We start from the raw sequence: 21,070 nt of genomic DNA, 5'->3' as shown, positions 1-21,070 counted from the left end.
AAGCTCTCGTCCTGTCCACTCCCATGGCCGGCTGCCCTTGGCTCTGCTTCCCGGGAGGAGGGCTGTACAATGTGACTCTCTCCTGGGGGTCATGGCACTAGCATTCAACAGACTATGGCCTGTGGCAGGCGGACAGGACGCTCGTGCTGGGACCTCACACACGCTTTTCACCTTGTGCTTGACCACACACAGCTGCTGTGTTCCGAGTCGCAGAGCTCACACTTAAAGGGACCTCCTCTCTCTCTGCTAGGGAAGGAGGGAAAGCCGGGAGATGGGCCCTGAACTTCCAGCGTCTGACCCGGCGGCTTACCGTATAGGGCGGTCTTCGATGGAGAGTACACGAAGGCGAGCGTGTAGAGGTAAAAGTTCAACAAGCCATAGAAAGATAAGAACTCAGCTGGTGGCACCGTCAAGGGAAGCGAGCAGACCTGGAACGCTCCACATCGGGTGGCGGTCGGGCCGGGTCTGTGCTGTCAGTCTGTCTGCTCCTTACCCACCAGCCCTTTCTGCCACTAACCGCCAGTACCCGGGCCCCCTAACCTAGACAGTGGCCACCACAGGACAAGCCCATGGCCAGAGGTTACAGCAACCTTGCAAGGTTACCTGCAAGGAACAGGTTACCCCCCGGAACCTCCGAGGAGGCAGGACCCGTGACCCAGGGAAGGGCGGGAAGGCCACACGGGTGAATCAAGAATGAAATGAAGAGGTGGAAACGGGCCCTCAAAGCAGTCATTCTTACCCCTTTTCTGGATGACAGACGCTTTGAGAAGCTGATAAAAGCGTAGTGTGAAATTCAGTCACAAATATCGAGTGGGAAACACACCTAGCCTGTCACGCACCTGACAGCTCCCTGCGGAGGCGTGGCCGTGGGCACCCACACAGGAACGCAAGGAGGCCTCACAGGTTACAAGCCCTCCCTGGAGACAGGTTCAAACTGTCCTCATTACCAACCACACGGACTGCAGCTGGAGGCCTCTGGGTGGTGGTGAGAGAGGCCAGGAGTGGCCACAGACACTGGGTCCCGGGCTTGAATCCACCTGGTGACTGGGGCTGACCACCCTGCGAGCCTGATCTGCAGGGCCAGGCGGGCACACCTCTTTGCAGACGGAGCGGGACCCCAGGCGCCCCAGGCAGTACAGGCCCAGAAGGTGACCTGCCTCTTTGTGGTGCTCAGAGACCTGACTGCTAACCACTCCGTCTAGAAGCACTGAGCCCGAGGAAAAGGATATAATGCTGGTAGTGAGTTGACAGCTCAGCTACAAAATTGTCTTGTAATACTTGTGCTCCGAACCGTAAGTAAAGGATGATGATGCTGGAAAAAAGGAGGGAAGTATGTAAGATATAGGAAGAAACAGCACTAGCTTCGTGTAAGTTGTTGTATTCGCCCCATTAACATACAGTCTCATCACGACTGTTTCTGCATGGAAACTTGTCCCCTGCCGCGAGGGTGCGGCCTCAGGTGCAGGGGCCAGCTGCTGGGACAGTCAGCTAAGCCTGACGTTGGCCATGGCACGGTCTTGAATCAGGGCCTTGGAGGTCACCTTCAGCACATCCCCTCCTCCTCTCACTCCCTGGAGTTCATGTTTGAGCAGGTGCACTCACCCGCATCTGAGCAGGGTGGGTGAGTGACTGAGCCCCTGGGAGGGCAGCCCCTGTGGGTTCATGTTTTCAAGATCATCTAACCACCGGCTCCCCGAGGAACGTCCGCTCCTCCACAATCACATCCCTGGGCAGCGATTCCCTGTCAGACACCTGCCCCGACAAGTGGCAACAGAGGTTCTGCTAAGGTGAGCCCACAGCCAGGCTCTGCCCCGAAGCACCCCGATCCTCCGCCCCTCGCCTGCCTTCCCCCTCCCCTTCCCTTCCCTCCCCTCCGTGGGCTCCATTCTCCACAAGCAGCCCAGCCGGACAATTGTTAACGAAAGTGTAAATCAGGTCCCTTCGCCTGTGGCCTCAGACCCTCCAAGGGGCCAGTGCTCTGAGCTGCAGAGCACATCTGACGGGAGGATGCCGTGAACCGTCACAGGGGAGAAAAGACGCCACAAGAGGAAGATTAACATGCAGTTTGCTTCTTTGAGAAATAAAGTTTTCTTACCTAATGACAAGCACTACAAAAGTCAACGCAGTCAAAAATTTTAACCTGAGATCTGAAAAAGAAAGGAACACCCCCATGAAACCCCCTGGAAGTACATTCCACTTCCGTCTCGCCTGGAAATAAAGCAAAGCCCTGCACAAGAGCCCTCTTCCCTCTGATCTGAAACCTGCTAGTGCCAAGCCAGGAGGAATGCTGGCGCCAGAAGGCAGGCCCCGGCGAGGCCATGGCCACATGACTTGTTGTGACAGATCAGGGAAAGGACCCCACGAGATCGGTGACTTCCCGACTCAAGGACTAAGAAACCGCCCCAGCCGGGCCCTCCGCAAGGTGCCTGCTGGAAGGATCCAGGCAGCTCCAACCCACGCTCTTCCAGGGCCCAGCTCGCTTCCAGCCCACAGGCCTCCCCCAGCGCTGGCCAAGGCTCCGTCCCCATGGCCCAGAGGGACCCATTCAGCCGTCTGGCTCCCAGGGACCCTCTGGATCTTCCCCCTCCAGGTCACTTGCCTGGTGGCCTCCAGCCACTCCTCCCTGACCGCCTCGCACTGGGCACTTGTGAAGTGGCGCTCACCTACGTAAGGCATGTGTCGCAGCTCCGAGCAGGCCCGCACGACCAGGAACAAAAGGTATAGGACATAGACAGCAGCCACCACCATGAAGAAAACCTTCATTCCCTGGAACGCAACAACACGGCACTGGAGTAGGAGCAGGTCCTGCGGCTTCGCCTTCCAACCGCAGGAGGAAAGGACCCGGAGCCCTGAAGGTCGCCCCACAACAGAACAGAAGCGCTCCCGCCGCGCCGACTGTCCCTGTCCAGGCTCAGCCTCGCCCTCTCTGAGCACAGTGGCCCCACGAGGACCCAGCCCTTGCTGACCAGCTGAGGGAGAACCCAGTCTCCTTCCCTTCCACGCGGCAAGCCCCGCACACACAGGCCTGGACGCAGCGGCGCTCAGCAGATGTCAGCGGTCCTACTTCCGCCCTCCGATGGAGGCCTGGCTGCCTGCCCTGCCTACAAAGGTCATGGCACGTGTCAAAGACAGACAGAATCCCTCAGGCAACTCTCACCTCTCTGGACCTGGGTTTCTTATCTGTGAAATGGGGCGGAAGGAAGTCGTCTAGAGGACGTTAGGTCTAATCCACAATTCTGTAGTTTTGTTGCAGGAAAAACAAGAACACTTTGTTTTGAGGTTAGAAGCTGCGGTGGGGAGGCAGGCGGTGAGGCCTGGCTCCGCAGGGTGGGTGGTGCTGCTGCTCCTCCAGCTCTAAGCCTCCCCCCAGCCCCCACCCCCCGGCATCCCTGCCCTTTCCTCTCAGGGCCAGCCCCCCCGCCCCCCCACATCAAAGGCCTGCCAGTTGGGAGGCCAGGGGGCTGCTCTGCCTTCGTCAGAACTGTGACTTTCGTCTGGGCTTCATTTTCTTGTCCGTAACATAAAGGGATTCCACGAGATCGGTCGTGGGTCTGGAGCTACTCAGCTTCCTGGAAGTCTGACCAGTGTTTCCTTGGTAACAGGAGCCTGCCTGACGCCGTCTCCCTGCTGGGCACGGCCGTCCCCACGTGACCCGGGAGCAGTGGCTTCCCTGGCCCAGAACGCCTCCCCACTCCAGCTCAAGGTGCTGCTCTCCCCATGTTACTAACGTGTCCGAAGGCTGATTCAATGGCAGAAAAAGGACAAAGCAAAGATGCCACCACCCTCGACCCTGGGGCCCACCGTCCACAGGTGGGCACTGAACCCTCAGCAGTCCGGTCTCTACTTCTGTGCTTTTCTCCCTCACAAGGTCACCTGTCCTCGAGGGCAAAGGCCATGGCATGCTGTTCGTAAGGCTTCCATTCAGTGACCTTCAGAACTCCTCACACTGATCCATTATTGATGGGAAAGGCCACTGGCACCCCCACTGGGTTCCAGTGAAGAATCAGACACTCACTCGTTCCTTCGAGTCTCCACACAGGTTTGCCACCTTTCCCACGGCATTACCCACTAAACTGCCCTCTTTCTCTGCGGCCACTCCACAAAGAGCCCCGGCGTTACGGCTCCACAGGAAGCTCTGAAGGGAGTGCGCCCAGAGACAAGCTAATGCCACCCAAGGTCAGCTTCGGCTCCGTGCCCCTGGGACACACGACTCGGAGACTCTTAGAGGGCGCCAGCGCCTGGAGCTGAGAGGACACCACTCAGGCTGACCGTGAAAGTGAAAATGCGTGGGCCCTGGTTCGAAGAGGACACGATCTCAGGATGGCGCCTCCTGGAGCCGGGCCCCGTGCTCCGGGCCCTGCCGCCACTCTCCCGCTGGAAACCGCCCGCATGAGAGAACAAATGAACAAAACATTTCCTTAGTTGTCCCACGGTGTCCCTACAGTCGGACACTTTCTGGCCCTGGAGCTTCAGCCATAAGCCAAGGACCGGGAGTAACAGCATAGCTTTTAAAGAGTTATTTTTCAGACTACTCAAGCACATTTTTCAAAATTTTCCACATGAATTTCCTATAGTCCTTCCCAAATAGCCAGTTAGCAAATTTGTGTCAACAGCACAATTTAAATTACAAAATTCAGTCATTTTTAAAAAAATGGCATTTAAAAAAAATCCGCAGGCTTTATTAACAATCCTTACCTGAAAATTTCCTGTGTCAACACGATACTGGTACATTGGATCATGCAATTCATTAACTCTAAAAATATGTTATAAGAAACCATAGATTAATAATTAGTTCACTTTTTATTTTTATACTTTCACTTAGATGAAGGCTTTTGAAAAAGTAATCCTAATTTCTGAGGACTCCTAACTCTCATGTTGGCAATGCATATGATGCTGCTAGCATAACTGTCCACAGTATCACCATGGGAAAGTTGGAGTGTTTTTCGTTTCGAAAACCCCTATACTATTATTACTCCTGCAATTTTAAGAGCTGTTTCCAGGTACCTTTCAGTGATAAATGGGCACCAGGAAGCAGATGAGACCACACAAAAGTAAAATAACTGTAAACTCCCTGCATCACTGGAAAGTGAAACCGGGTTGCTGGAATGACAGGCGGGCAGGGAGAGGGAGGGGAGAAAGTGTGAGCTATGAAGTCTCATGTGCCAGGTGCCAAAATGGAACTAGTTTCTGCAGAAAACCCACAGGCTTCTGCAGTGGTACAATTCTACAGAAGCACAGAAATACTTAGAAACATGGGAAGTTTTCAGGTTGCAGCCAAAGGAGCAGCTAAGACACCTGGTGGGCGTGGTGAGCCAGGCACGACCTGAGCGCCACGCCTACAGATGACGCCTTGGCCTCTCTGGAGGAGGACTCCAGAAGGACACGCCTCTTCCCTTTCCCATCCCAGGTTAGAAGAATCGTGGATCTCTCCACATGCCATTCTAGCAAAATGGAATCCTCAGGTCAAGTCGCCCTACTGTCTTGAGACTCTGGGTGACAGATTCCTTTCCGGATGCTGCACAGCACACAGTCAGACTTCAGATCCATCCACATGCCAGCTGCTGTCCAGGACAAGTTTCACGCATTATAAAAATACTCACGTCTGCCATATTCCTAGTGTGACCGAAGCCAACCACAGGAGTCCGACAATGCAGAATTTAGGCAAATAGAAGGTTAAACACTTCCTTTCTCCCTAAAAAGCAAAAAAGAGTAAGAAATAGAGAAGTTAGTAATTCAGCAAACCACTAACCCTAAGAGGGTGCACTGGGTCGCACACACTGAGACCATTTCTGCATGGGTGCATGCTTCTCTTGACTGCAAGGCTGGAGATAGGCCCGCAAGGCCAAGTTCATCCGGGGATGACCACCAGCGGCCGGCAGGAATGACCGCCGGAGGCCGGCAGGGATGACCACCAGCGGCCGGCAGGGATGACCTACGGAAGCGGGCAGGGATGACCACCAGAGGCAGGCAGGCATGGGCAGAGTCCTGGCCCCCGGCAGTGCTAGGGCGGCGGCTCACCTGCACCCGGATCCCGTGGTACACACACAGCCAGAAGAGCAGCAAGGCACACAGGAACAGGGACTGGAAGAGGTCGTCCAGCGTCCCCAGCGCCCAGCTGTTCACCAGGAAGGAGAGGGGGAAGAACGGGTCTGCAAGCAGAGGCAGGGATAGAAGGGGGTACACTAAAGGCCGTTTTGTTTTTCAAAAAACCTACAAGCCAACGAGCAGATGGGCCCTGTGATGGTTACAGAACGCCGTCTGCTCCGCCACCCGCGCCTCCCGCAGGCCCGGGAATCCCCAGGGGCAGCTCTGGGCAAGGGAAGAGGAACAGACGGCAGGGCTCGCAGCCTTCAGCCAAGTCCCAAGGAGGCTGTCTGCAGCCCATCCGAGCTGCAGTCACTCATTTGTGAAAGCTCCAGCATCTTGCGAATCCTTACGGCATCCTTCACATGCTGGGGGCGCTGCTGCCTGTGCCTTCGAGGCATCCCCCCCTGACTCCCTCCCCCCACTTAGGGGGACAGACCAGCCCACCTCGCCGATGCCTCCCAGCCCTCCATTCTACGGGGAAAGCCCGGAATAAAAGCGCACCTACCGTTGTAAAGGAGCAGCAGAGGCAGGAGAATGGACATCCACTTGTGCTCCATGCCCCAGTCCCTCATGGAGAACTTGCGGAGGGAATGTGCGAACAGGCACTGCCAACGGAAGCGGCCTCGTCACTGCGTGCTTGCTCCCGCTGAGCACCGCCATCTCCCAGATCCACGGTCCCGGTCCAGCCAAGAGCTCGCAGTCAGCTCTTGTTGAACTCACTACTGAGACCACCAGTGACAACTGTGACGAGATGGGAACTGCTGCAAGGGGCCCAGATCAGATGGGCAGGAGGGGAACGGAGCCACACAGAGAGCTCCCCGGGCACAGGCCACATGCTCCACGCAAGGCAACACGACAGATGGCACTGGGCTCCCAGAGGAAAAGCCAAGGGAACCAGGCCTACGCCTGAGGTCAGAGGATGAGTTTATATCTTCAAAACCCCCAACGAAGGTGCAGTGGCCTGTGGGAGAAGCCTCTTTGACCTGCTTTACACATCATGCAGTGTGTGTGTGAGGTAGGGCCTGGGGTATTTTTGTTTTGTGTTTCCTACAATGTCATACAAGCCAATCACATTCTCGCAATGTGGGCTCCTGGCCGACGGGCATGTCCTCCAGTCTGTCTGTCAGGCCCAGGCCTTTTCTCTTGGGCCTGTTCTCTGGGCCCAGACTGTGCAGCAGAATCCCAGGTACCAGAGCTGCTTCCAGAAACAGCAAGGGTTTCTGACTGACCAACTATAAGTGGTGGTTCCTGCAGTCAGTCACGAAGGAAGCCCTGGGCATGGCCTGAGACCACAATCCCCTGCTCTGCATATCTGAGTGGCTGGGTCCCGCCCTCCGGCCACACCCAGGCCCCAGCCACTGTCGCCTGGCACTCGCCTCACGTCCCCCCACGAGCTGTGTCCTGCTGTACGCACCTCGTCTGCAAAGCACCAAGTGTTCCTGGGTGGCACTTGGGGTGGACACCACCGCAAAGCTCCCCAAGTCACATGCTCTGCCAGCACAGGGCCGGCAGCCAAGGGGCACGATGCCGCCCTGCAGACGGCGCGGTCACTGCGTGAGGCACACGTCCTGCTCCATCCACCCACCTCACCCCACTGGCCGGCCGCCGGGGGGTCGCCGGTGTGCGAAGGGTAGGCATTTCCCCCGAAGTCACACTGTGCTGTGGACACTGAGCTCAGATCCCAAACCAGCCCAAAGCCTGCACCTCCAAACCGGCTCATTTGGGCCTCACTCCCGAAAAGCCCAGGACGGAAAGGTGTGGTACAATTTTCCACACGTGAAAGCCAGGAATGGCTGCGCCTGCACTGAGAAGCCACGCAAACCGGTGCCTTCCTGCCGCACGGGGAGTGGCACTGGTCAGTGCGACGGATGCGGGTCTGCCTGCAAGTCAGCGCCCGGGATTAGTGTTCCGACACGGACGTCCCTGCCACAGAGACCGCATCACCGCCTGCCCTGCGCGCCCGAGCAGACATGCGGCGCGTACAGTGTGTCAGGCCCGAGGCACGGTCTCAGCTCAGAGAAACTGCCCGTGGGGTCTGCACCTGGATGACCAAATTCACACACTGACTCTGCTCTTGTCAGAACCTGGCCTGGCTGTCAGGTGAGCGGTACTTACAGTGACAATGAAGGTGAGCACCACAAAGGCGAACCGGAACCAAATTTCCATCTGGGAAAATGCGGGGTTATAAGTCTTCCACTAAAATGGAAAGTGGGGGAAAATGTTTGAGGAAAAATGCATCTGAAAGGAAGTACCCCACAGCGTAGGGAATGCAGCCACACACAGTAATGACTGTGAACGTGGGCGAGGATGGACTGGAAATGTCAGGGAGACCACTCTGTGAAGTATGTGTCTACCCTCTATGATGTACACCTGAAGCTAACACAGAATAACACTCAATGTCGGCTGTAGTTGAAAAATAAAATTAAAATAAAACACAAAAAAGGAAGTACACCAGATTATTAATAATAGTTATCTGTAGCCCTAGCTGGTTTGGCTCAGTGGATAGAGCGTCATTCGAGGACTGAAGGGTCACAGGTTCAATTCCGGTCAAGGGCATGTGCCTCTCAGTTTCAGGCTTGGTCCCCAGCCCATTGAGGCGCATGAGGAAGGCAACCATCGATATGTCTCTCTCACATCAATGTTTCTCTCTCTCTGTCTTTCCCCCTCCCTTCCACTCTCTCTAAAACTCAATGGCAAAACATCCTTAGGTGAGGATTTAAAATAAATAAATAAATAAATAAAATAATAATCTCTAGGTATGAGACTGTTAGGTAATTTAAAATGTTCTCTTTCCTTCTACTTTCTTACATGTTCTAAAATTTTAACACATTACATTTTCTTTTAATATCAAAGAACACAGACTTTGAAAATATTAATGACCTACATCTGAAAATAGTTTTTCATTAGTGTTATACTAATGATGAACCTGGCAGATAAATTAGTCTAAAATCATAATAAGAGCATTTGGCTTTTAAATCTCACATAAAAAACAACACTGTCAATCTCTTTAGTAGAGAACACCAGCTTTCCACGAAAAGAAACAGATTTTTTTTTTAATATATTTTATTGATTTTTTACAGAGAGGAAGGGAGAGAGATAGAGAGTTAGAAACATCGATGAGAGAGAATCATCGATCAGCTGCCTCCTGCACATCTCCCACTGGGGATATGCCCGCAACCCAGGCACATGCCCTTGACCGGAATCGAACATGGGACCTCTCAGTCCGCAGGCCGACGCTCTATCCACTGAGCCAAACCGGTTTCGGCAAGAAACAGATTTTTAAAAAGATGTAAACTGTGAGTAGGTAGGATGTGAGTAGGATGTTCTATAAAAGACTCAATGAAACATAAAAATATGCATCTCAAACCAAGTAAGTACCGTGGAGTCAGCCGTAAGTTCATCTCACTCCCGCCAGGTGTGCAGGGAGCTGAGCCACGGACACAGGCACCACGTGCTGACGTGGGCAGGAGGCAGCCCACCCAGCCTCAGCCACGGCCAGTTCACCAGCAGGTCCAGAGCATGGCACTGGGCCACAGAGCCCACACGCAACGCACTGAATTAAAGTCATCTAAGGCGTTTAAAACCCACTTCAGAGCAGAGAGTCTTCGACACTAGATTTAACTCACTTGCCTGACACCCTGAAAGGTACACACAGACACACATACTACTGAAGACACTGGACACGAGGCAATGAAACTAAAAAGGAAATAAGTAAAAGGAAATAAACAGAGTAAAATCCCAGCAAACACTCAGGCTGCAGACCTTTACTCTGACGTCTGAAGAGCCACAGGTCCTTTCCTGGCTCACCCTGTCATTCTGTGAAGGGACACGTGGAACAAGGCTGACTTCATGGCCTGGTCACTTCTCCCTAATTAAAGCCTACAGGTTTTGGTCCAGTTCCTCCGGTCAGCATTGTTGAGCACCAACTCTGACCGCATATCAGCAAACACAATGTCAAATCTTGTGCAGGCACCAAGAAATTAAGCTTAAAACATTAACCAGTAAACTGCCTCCAGGAGCCCGGCTGCTGTAGCTCCGGGGGTTGAGTGTCGACCTACGAACCAGGAGGTCACAATTCAATTCCCGGTCAGGCACATGCCAGATGGTTTCACTTATTAACACATTGTTTGCGGGTAGTTTTTATCGCGCGCTAACAGGTGGCGCGGGCCACTTTTGCTAATTTTTTGCGCAAATGACAACGTTCAGTAAAATTACAATAACTTTAGTTTACGTATTAATATGTTACCCACATTCTACCGCTAGTCTATAAAAAAACCTATTAATACGTGTCCCGCGCTCTACTACACTGGTAGAACGTATAAATACGTAAAACGTGTAAACACGTTTCCCGCATACAATGTGTTAATAATTAATATTTATTAATTATTGTATTATTTTCCATACGAACATCAGTAAGTCTACTTTTGCCCCACCTTGTATTGTAATAACTATGTATAGTGAAAACTAAAAAATTCTTTAAATAAATTTGTGGTTTTCTTGTAACTTTTTAAAACTGTACATGTCTTTCACAATCTAAAATAACATAACTTCAGTGCCGTGTTCTTTCAGCCACTCAGCAGAAGAATGGGCGAGAAACGAGGGAGCCCAGGAGCCTCTGCCTCAGCTGGCCACTTACTGTGAAGTTCACTTCCTTGAGGGGCAGATCGAGGTCCTCAAAGCCCACGGTCACCGTGTACTGCGTGTAGTTCAGGTAGCCCAGGTGCGCCACGATGATTTCTGCACACGTCTGCACACGAAAAGGGAAGAGCTGTGTCTTTAAAGCAAGCAAGCCTCACTCTCCCACCCAGTGACCCATGAAGTAACACATTTCAACAACAGATGATCACAACGGATCATCTCCAGGGAACTCGCCAGAAGCCCAGAAAAATTCAGATGCCAGCCAACAACAGTTCTTAGAAAGAAAGACCCAAATGGGTATTTTTGGAAACAAAAATGATTTACAGTCCTTAGACTCTACTTTAAATGACTCATCATCTGCACCTGCATAAAAAAGTTCAGTGTAACACAACCCGGACATTCCCACAAACACACTCGTGCACAGGGGAGTGTAAGCTAACACACAGCCCATCAGACCCCTCAGCCTCACTTTCCTCCTCGGCCCACTTCTGCTATTGCCCCCAATGACCCAGCCCCTTCAGGACGTGGTTCTGACCATCTCAGGATCTCCTAGAGCAGCGGTTCTCAACCTGTGGGTCGCGACCCCTTTGGGGGTCGAACGACTCTTTCACAGGGGTTGCCTAAGACCATCGGAAAACACATATATAATTACATATTGTTTTTGTTATTAATCACTATGCTTTAATTATGTTCAATTTGTAACAATGAAAATACATCCTGCATATCAGATATTTACATTACAATTCATAACAGTAGCAAAATTACAGTTATGAAGTAGCAATGAAAATAATTTTATGGCTGGGGGTCACCACCACATGAGGAACTGTATTAAAGGGTCGCGGCATTAGGAAGGTTGAGAAGCACTGTTTAGAGGCACCAACAGAGAGTGATCACTGCCACTGAGCAGGGGCTCCCCTACCTGCATACTCCCGGCCAGGATGAGCAGGCCGAGTGTCCCGGGGCTACCCACCAGGCGTGTGCATGCGTACTGAGGGCACAGTCTTCGGGATGACAGAGCATCATTTTCCCCAGAACCTCACTGAAAAGGCTGCAGTAACAGCTCCTACTGAAATCCTGGCCCCTTTCCTCAGCGCCCGTGTCGCTCTGGTCCGTGCTTTGACCTCTCTGAGCCTCGGTTCTTCTGACATAAAATGGGCTCTGGTAACAGATCCTGCCCCGTGGGCCCGCAGGGAGGACTGGAGGAGGTGCCGTCCGAGAGCACCTGGCACGAAGCCCAGCAGGAAAACCGCTCTCCTAACTCTAGACCAGTGGTTCTCAACCTTCCTAACGCCGCGACCCTTTAACACAGCTCCTCATGTTGTGGTGACCCCCAATTTCATTGTGACAAATTGAACATAATTAAAGCCTAGTGATTAATCACAAAAACAATATGTAATTATATGTGTGTTTTCCGATGGTCTTAGGCGACCCCTGTGAAAGGGTCGTTTGACCCCCAAAGGGGTCGCGACCCACAGGTTGAGAACCGCTGCTCTAGATTCAAGCACACGCTCGTCTTGGTGCACCTCACGCTTTCCATGCCACCACGCCGTCCTGACGTCGCCTCCTCACTCACAGGGACCTGGTCTGACTCCTCTGACTGACAGAATTCGGTGCTGACAAAACCAAGGGTGCGGCTCCTTCCCCACTTTGGGCCACCGCGTTTCCCATCCCACAGGCACACTCTGCACCTGGGGTACCTGCTCAACAACAGGCTGCTCTTCCCAGCAACGGTCCACAGACACACCAGGCAGCAAGTTACACAACAGCAAAGGCAGGTACCACATATACTCAGGGTATGTGCGTGCATGTGAGTGGGTTTGTGTACATGTGTGTGTTTGTGCATGTGTGTGCAGGCATGTGTGTGTATTTTAATAAGCATTTATAAGGGTATCAGTATATAAAGGTAGATGGTTTTTCCATACTCTCACTGGTATGAGCTTTTTTACTTAAGAAAGCAAGTCTGGATGGTGTGGCATGATGAGTAATCACGGACCGGGGAATGCTCACCTCTCTACACGAGAGGGTCCTTGTCCGATTGTGAACTTTGTTATGAATGAACATGGTGGTTCCATCTCGAGCTACGCCATCCACTTTAACGGTCATGAGAAAGCTTTTCTGAGTAGACATTTCTACAAAAGAAAGAAACTCAGTGTCAGGGACCACGTCAGACACTCACATCGACAAACATGCCTGCCTGGCTCTGTGACAAGCCAGGAGGGTCTCACCCACCTAGGCCTCAGCATCTTCGAGAACCTCTGGCTCACCAGCAACGTAAAGCCTTCCTATTAGCTCTACGTGCAACCCCTTTCCCAGGGCCCATACCAAGGCCTGTTTCAGATCCATTAGCTTCATTTCATGAATAGTTCACAGCTAATGAATTACTTTTCTATCCCACATAATTTTTTAATTTAACTTTATACAAACATAAAAATAGATTTATTTTTTCTGATTATATAATTTTTCTGATTTCATGCTCATTGTTTTAAAGAATCAGAGAACAAAAAACTATGATGGCCCTAGCTGGGTTGGCTCAGTGGATAGAGCATCAGCCTGCGGACTGAAGGGTCCCAGGTTCGATTCCCGCCCAGGGCACATGTCTGGGTTGTGGGCTCGATCCCCAGTGTGGGGCATGCAGGAGGCAGCCAATCAATGATTCTCTCTCATCATTGATGTTTCTAACTCTCTCTTCTTCTCCCTTCCTCTCTGAAATCAATAAAAATATTTTTTAGAAAAACTATGACGATGGCATTATACACTATAATCCCACCTAGAGAGAACCAAGTTAACATGTACATGCCCATCATCCCATTTTCTAGACATACAAATACACAAGGATATCAAATTTATCTTCTTAAAATGTTACAAGAAAAGGAGTTGATTTTTTCCTAATATGAATTTTCAAGGTTTTTTTTAAGTTCCTTCTCAACCAAAGCCCCTCGCGTGAACCACAGAACACTGACTGAGCTCGCGTGGTGGCCCCGCCTCAGTTCTCCCGGACGGCCCCAACTAGTGCCATCGCCGTGAAGGAGCCAATGCCCTGGGCCTGGAGGTGCTCTGGGCAGACCTTCCAGCCTTGGCACCGCTGACACTGTGAGGCCGAAGATCCTTTGCTGTGAGGAGCTGGCCTGTGCTTTGTAGGTGTTCAACAGCAGCCCTGATCTCTACCCACTGGACACCAATAGTGCCCCTTCTCCAGAGTTGTGACAATCAAAATGTCACAATGTCTCCAGACACTGCCAAGTGTCCCTGGGGGGGCAGACCCACTGCCTTGGGGCTTTGGGACTTCATTTTCCCCAGAACCCCACCCAAAAGGCTGCAGTAGCAGCTCCTTCACTGTGCAGCCACCCAGCTGAGCTGACCAGCACTCCCGAGGGGTCACTGACCCTCCCCGGGGGTGACCTGCCCTCCCCGGGGGCTGCATAACTTGGTGTGGAGGACACCGAGGACACTTAAGGGGCTTCCAATTTGTTGCTATTATAAAGAATAAAGGCCATCCTTGTAATCCACCTTTGAAAACACTTTAAAAGATCAGAAAGCTCTTTCAACTTTTACAATATGGTGCTTTGTACAAAGAAAAATCAGACCAAAGGTCAGGCTTCATACCTTTTGATTGATTCAACTCAACAACACATGTCAGCCACAGTTGCTGATTGTATGTAGACAGTGGATTTGAACGTATGTGAATTGGCTTCAACTGAGGGAAAAAGAAAAAAGTTAAGTAACCCATGTGACCTTTCCATTGCAGCTACCAAATACCTCACCTTAACATCCAAAACTGATATCCAGCCATGAGGGCTGAGCACTGGTGCTGGACCAGAATCAGCACGGTTTCCTTGACAACAGGAGTGAAATCCCACCCTCCATAAAAAGAAAGGCCTAACTCTGCTACAAGTTACATCTGTCTCTCACGAACACCTCCAGGCAGGCGTTCCCACCACCCGCAGCCTCAGCACAATACCCATACCAAGAAAAGGCCATCTCGGAGAAAGTTAAAGTGCATGTGATGCGACATATGATAAGATAATAAGGGTACCAAAGACGGATGTTCCTAAGAATCTTGATTTAATATCAATATACCAGACATGTCGCTGTCTGACATCTGTGATTCTCAGCTTTAGAGGAGTCTTAACACCCTGGGGGAGGAAAATTAGAGGGGACTCCATTGGCAATGATACTTCTGCGGCGTCTGCGGAAAACCCAGTGCCGGTGTCTACAGCAGCGGCTACGGAGAAAGCTGCTCCCCCCACCACCCCCAGCTCCGAAGAAAAGCACTGTTTGCATGCACTGTCTCTGAGAGTGAGCATGTGCCTTCTGTGTCTTCATGCTCTGGCAGGTCTCCATAAAACCCTGACCAGAGCTGTGCCCAAAAGCCACCTACGTGATGAGATCTCTTGGAGGGTAATCGGTCATCTTTCAGAAGTGAGATGGTCCTTCGGAAGCAAGTCAGCCCTGTGAGACGGCTGCTATTTTCAGTGTCAAAAAAAGACTGACATCTTAAGACAGAAAATTTAAAAGGCCAAACTATAATCAGGAACCTCATGGCTGTGCCTCTTCAAATCAGGTGCTCAGTCTAAGAGTTAAAGAAAACAGGGAAATGCGAAGAAACAGGCTACATAGGAGACTCTTTCAAGCCAGCAGTAGCAAATAGGAAAATTAAAAGGTATAAATTTTAGGATATTTTCTCCTTTTGACTTTTTGAAAACTGTTAAGAGTGGACCCGTAGCAGGGAGCTTGAAGAACAGACAAGTTAATATTGGGGTCAATCAGATGTTACGGTGTAATGAGAATGCAAGACAAGTGTGTTCAGTTTACAGATAAAGATTTCATTTGATACACAGAAAAATAAAAGTGTTTAGTTATTTGGGCTCTCACAAGTTAGTATTTATTAAAGAACTAGTGCCTGGTACACGAAATTTGTGTGTGTGGCGGGGGGATGTTCCTCAGCCCAGCCTGCACCCTCTCCAATCCGGGACCCCTCGGAGGATGTCTGACTGTAGTTGGACATCCCTCTTGCAATCCGGGACTGCTGGCTCCTAACCGCTCACCTGCCTGCCTGCCTGCCTGATAGCCTCTAACCACTCTGCCTGCCAGCCTGATCGCCCCCAACTGCCTGATTGCCCCTAATCGCCTCTGCCTCGGCCCTGCCACAATGGCTTTGTCCAGAAGGTCTCCCGGTCTAATTAGCATATTACCCTTTTATTAGTATAGATACCAAAATTCTCCAATTGGAAGGACTTTTGTTTTTCTCTAAAGATGGCAAAGAACTGAGGAAAATTTAAAAAAGAAAAGAAAAAAGGATATTTCATTTAACCTGAGTTCATGCAAAGAATGCCAATCACTAGAAAGAACTGTTACTGCTGGAAACCGAGCACGGAGACCACGTTTTATTGGGCAAATAGGAAGACTTGCAGACATGAGGAGCCAGGACGAGTTACCAGCCTTTGGAAATGAACTGCTGCTCTCTAAGTGTTAACACCACCAGCCTGTCCCGCACTGAGGCATTTATTATAGCAGAAAAAATCATTTTGTCAAATGAGGACCCAGAGGCCAGCCACTGACAGTGTTAGCTGAGAAGCAACCTGCAGGACAGGGTGGGCCACTGCTAGTGACCTGGATGCTTATGTGCCCCATCGCCTGCCACTCAGAGACCCAGTCTTACCTTTTTGCTATTATTTAGTGAAAAATGAGCTTCAGAAGTCTGGATCACTTTGGGTCCTAAAGTGGAACAGAAGGAAAAAAGCAGGTTATATCCCACACTGATAATTAATTTATTGACTTTTGTCAAATGCCAAGAAAGACATGCATTATATGGCGGTGATCTTATTTGCCTGGTCTGTCATCAGAGGTTGCACATATATGTAAAACACACAGACACACAACATCCACTCCACTGCATGGTGACCTCCTGGTGCAGGTGAACCCCATGATCGTCACACAAGGTACATCGTTCCCGAGGCTTTCTGTCCATGCAGAAACCTCTCCCATGCCCTCAATGAGGGCTCTCTGCACTGCAGAACCAAGAAAACACTCATGACACAGGCAGCATCTACCTATTCTATAAAGCATAAACATTTTGCCAAAAAATTAAGACATCTGCCTATTCATCCAATTAATCCAGTCTTCCAAAAATATTCAGTAGAGAATATAAAAAAGCACACTTGCTAATATATACTCAAAGCTTTTCCTGAAATAACAGATATGCAACCTTCACAAACTCTTACACTGTAATTTTTTAGGACTTTGGCCTTAAAAGAAGTGATCAAGTCTCTTCAATAAATGGTGTTGGAAAAATTGGACAGGCACATGCAAAAAAATGAAACTAGACCACCAGCTTACACCATACATAAAAGTACTCAAAAATGGATCAGAGACTTAAATGTAAGTTGTGAAACCATAAAAATCCAAGAAGAAAACACAGACAATAAAATCTCAGACATCTCACATAGCAATATTTTTACCGATACATCTCCTAGGGCAAGGAAAACAAAGGAAAAAATGAACAAACGGGACCACATCAAACTAAAACGCTTTTGCACAGCAAAGACACCATCAACAGAAAAAGGGAACCAACTGTTTAGGAAAACATATCTGCCAATGATACATCTGATAAGGGGTTAATTTCCAAAATGTATAATAAACTTACACAATGCAACACCAGGAAGACAAAAAATCCAATTAAAAAAAATGGGCAAAGGACCTAAAAAGATACTTCTCCAAAGCGGATATACTGATGGCCAAGAGACATATGAAAAGATGCTCCAATCACTGATTGTCAGAGAGTTGCAAATTAAAACCACAGGCCCTAGCGGGTTTGGCTCAGTGGATAGAGCGTCAGCCTGAGGACTAAAGGGTCCCGGGCTGGATTCCAGTCAAGGGCACATACCTTGGTTGCAGGCTCCTGGCCCTGGTTGGGGTCGCGTGGGAGGCAACCAATCGATGTGTCTCTCTCACATTGGAGTTTCTGTCTGTCTCTCACTCTCCCTTCCACTCTCTCTAGAAATCAATGGGAAAAGTGTCCTGGGGGAGGATTCAAAAGAAGAGGAAAACAAGATTGGCTACAGTTGCCATTGCCACCATCATCTTCAGCAGCAGCAGGCAAACGGCACTGAAATAATCACCCTCTCTGCCCAGCTTCCTCAGTCCATTCACCGACCCAAGACTCAGTTTAGGTTAAGAAACCTGTCTTTTGCCGATTTTAGCTTCGAAATTGCCTTTGAAGTGGTCCCATCCAACCCCTTTCTCAGAGATGGAAAGCTGGGGACCAGAAACCCATTTCTCTCCCCCGTCAAACAGCAAGGCACCCGGCGGCCCTGAGCTCAAGGCCAAAGCCATCTACAGGCTCCCTCCTGCCAAGAGCTCGGGGCATCATCAGAGCAGCCTCATGCTGCCAGCATCTCACGCCCTCCCCACCACTCGCTGCACCATGGCCTGCCTCCCACGCCAGCCAGCAAGCTCTGGGTTCCCCAGCGCCCAGGCGGGATCTTGGCACACAAGACTCTCCAGAAATGTTGGACTTCCCAACAAAAGGTACATGGTCAAGGCCACCCAGGGCTGCACGCTGAACTCAGGCCCTGGCTGCTGTGTGGGGCAGGACCAGGGTCACCCCTCCACCCAGTGGGTGCAGAGAGAAATGGGCTTCCCCCCCATGACAGGCCTTGATGGGTGAGAGCAGGTAGATACAGCGGGGGGGGTGGGGGGGGGGCACCAAGGTAACTGTACAGGATAAAATGATCAAAACCTGCACCTACCGCTGATCCCGATGAAGACAGTCAGGCCAAAACAGACGAAGAAGACGACAAACACGAGCACGAAGTGGCGCTTGGAGAGCGTGTACAGCCGCATGGGCGCCAGCCTGCGGAGCAGAAGCCAGTGGGTGGGGGGCAGGCAGGGAGCCGCGCGGACCGCAGGAGGCCCTCCTTACCTGCAAGCCCTCACCTCACAATCGGACCTACTCTGAACCCAGGCGACCCACCTGACAAAGCAGTCTCCATGACCTCAGGGCCGGGTGACGTTCCACTCTGCTAGGGGTGAAGCCCTCCGAGAAGAGGCCGGGCCATGCTGGTCGGCACAGCGCCAGCCGAGCCCCACTCCTCGGGCAGGACAATGTGCTCTGGCACCCATGCCCATTCAGGGCACATTCTGCCACTCCACATGGGTGGCCAGACCCCTCTACACACATCCCGTCTCCAGCTGCCAGAGTACAGTCCAAGTGGGGGAGCCCCCAAGTCACTCACACGCAAACACGCAGCTTTAACTGTCAGCTGTCACAACCCAGCGAGACTGGGAACGCAGGTGCCACCGGCATCACCTTCCCTATCTGTCTTCCCGCCAACCCGTTTTGTTTCCTATCCAAGGTTCCTCACGGTCTGAGACCCTCACTGGCGTCACCCATGGTGGTGAAGCTCCGCCTGACCTTCGCTATGGGGTCTGGTTTTGATGCACTGAGCGAGCTGAGCTGCCTGCAGTTTTCTGTGCTTTAACACCAATATGGAACCCTACCCCTAACACTAACCCTCTCAGGTGCCCTCCTCGTCACCCCTACTTTGTCCCTTGGTCAGGAGACAATGGTGGAGGGGTTAAGTGTCACTTCTCTTTTAGAACTCCTTCCATCAGCGGCGGGCAAACAAGGCAAGTCTGTAAAGGACCAGAAGACAGGTCTGAGGTTTGGCAAGCCACCTGGTCTCCAAACAGTGCAGTCCCAGACACCACGTAAACGCCAGTGTGCCAGGCTGTTCCAATCAACCCCATATGGAGAGTGGCTGACCCCGCCCCTGGGACCTGAAGAGGAGACCCATAAACCCAAAGAGAGGAGAGCGGGATGGGGGTGCGGATTTGGGGGGTGGGGGTGCGGACTTGGGGGAGAGGGGTGCTTTGCTTTTTACTCCTCTAGCATTTCCTGGTCTCAGGAGCTGAGGCAATTTCTCACGCCTCACAGACAGGTAAAACACACACCTCCGGGAGGGGGAGGGACAGCTTAAACCACCAGCAGAGAATAAGGTTATTTGCTTTTGTGGTGCGAGGCTCACGTGACACTGTGTACACACACCCTCCCCCTACAAGGCCAAGATTCCAGCTCCTCAGCCGGAAATCAGCTGGAGCATATTCCAAGGCAAAGGTGGGGCCCACAGCCACCACGGCTCTGACGTGGCTTTGCTGACCCAGGTCAGCTCTCTCCAGCGGGACCTGCCAGGCCTTTGGGCCAGTGACTGTGCAGACCAGTGTCACAGAGAAGAAATAAAGGAATCAGTGCCTCGATCTTTTCCTTTAGGACCTGGGTCCAAAGGCTGAGCCACACGCAACCCTGCTGTGAGTGAGAAGAGACAACTAGTGGATTCAGTGGCCTGAGCCCATTAGATTTTGGACCCAGAGATTATGAGACCTGAAAGCCCTAAAATATTAGAGCCAGAAAGTGCCTCAGGGAGGAAGCCCAACCCCTTTGGCTTGTATATGGGAAACTGAGGCCGAGAGACAGCGGGACACTTGCCCAAGATGTCACAGTTCTGGCCCTGGCAGTAACTGCCGATCCCTGAGAAAGGGCTGAGGGACCCCACTCCCTGAGTGCCCCCGGGAGAGCCTGTGGAATGCGGGCTGGGGGAGAGCAGGTCTCCTTTGTCCCTTGTCTGCTCCCCCAGGTGCTAAACACATGCCTACACTCTGCAGAGGGGAGAGGTCGGGGAGCTGCACGGGCGCTTCACGCTGGAGCCTTCCTCACAGCGCTAAAGGGAGGAGACGCTGGGGGATGCGGCCAGGAGCTGACAGCACTGCAAGCGCTGAGCCCTGGGTTGTGGTGAGTGCATGAGGGGAGCGGGGAGAAGGGTGTACAGACACTCCACACTGTCCTGGCCGCTCTCTGTAAACCCACAGTTGTTTAAAAAATTATACAAGGTCACGCATGGCACCCCATTCTGCGGCTCTCAGGTGACCTGCCCCCCACGGGGCCCAGGTTCCGAGGGCTAGGCTCCCAGCAGACGAGGAAGCACAGAGTGCACTTGGCAGCAGAGAAACACAGAGTAGGACGGTGCAGCTTAAATTGTGATTTTTAAAACACATCAATGATGATTTTAGAAGCAGTTATTCAGCAGGTGAGGAGGGATGAGGAAGAGACCTAAGGAAGGGATGGCAGCACAGCCACGCCCCGCAGCGAACAGCCCACCGGGTGTTTCCCGAGAGCTCCCAAGGGCTCTGTCACCGTCTATCATTTCCCTTCCTTAAAGCTTCCACTTAAAGTGACTTTATTAGAAAGTTTCCTGGTTCAGAAAATTAGAAATATTAGAAAATCAAGCATCACCCAACTCAGAAAAAAACAGAGAAAGCAAAAAAAAAAAAGCCCCTGCTTGAGAAAATG

At 51.5% G+C, this 21,070-nt stretch overlaps 1 protein-coding gene across 1 annotated transcript in view; it reads right to left on the bottom strand.

Annotated features, from left to right (window-relative positions):
- The window catches only part of TMEM181 (transmembrane protein 181), a 37,538-nt gene that overhangs the window by 2,026 nt on the left and 14,442 nt on the right, over positions 1 to 21,070 (bottom strand). Inside the window, exons 2-15 of the mRNA XM_081093685.1 lie at positions 18,474 to 18,577; positions 16,385 to 16,440; positions 14,329 to 14,419; positions 12,733 to 12,854; positions 10,724 to 10,834; positions 8,203 to 8,283; positions 6,593 to 6,692; positions 6,019 to 6,149; positions 5,601 to 5,692; positions 4,696 to 4,753; positions 2,664 to 2,766; positions 2,096 to 2,147; positions 1,230 to 1,312; positions 311 to 400 (exon numbers count right to left, since the gene is read on the bottom strand). Of these exons, the coding sequence (XP_080949811.1) occupies positions 311 to 400; positions 1,230 to 1,312; positions 2,096 to 2,147; positions 2,664 to 2,766; positions 4,696 to 4,753; positions 5,601 to 5,692; positions 6,019 to 6,149; positions 6,593 to 6,692; positions 8,203 to 8,283; positions 10,724 to 10,834; positions 12,733 to 12,854; positions 14,329 to 14,419; positions 16,385 to 16,440; positions 18,474 to 18,577 (1,274 nt within the window). The remainder of the gene's footprint in view (positions 1 to 310; positions 401 to 1,229; positions 1,313 to 2,095; positions 2,148 to 2,663; positions 2,767 to 4,695; positions 4,754 to 5,600; positions 5,693 to 6,018; positions 6,150 to 6,592; positions 6,693 to 8,202; positions 8,284 to 10,723; positions 10,835 to 12,732; positions 12,855 to 14,328; positions 14,420 to 16,384; positions 16,441 to 18,473; positions 18,578 to 21,070) is intronic.

Source organism: Myotis nattereri (assembly GCF_964212035.1).
Source record: "Myotis nattereri genome assembly, chromosome: 6".
NCBI classification, from domain to species: Eukaryota; Metazoa; Chordata; class Mammalia; order Chiroptera; family Vespertilionidae; genus Myotis; species Myotis nattereri.
This window is presented reverse-complemented; position numbering and strand designations above follow the sequence as displayed.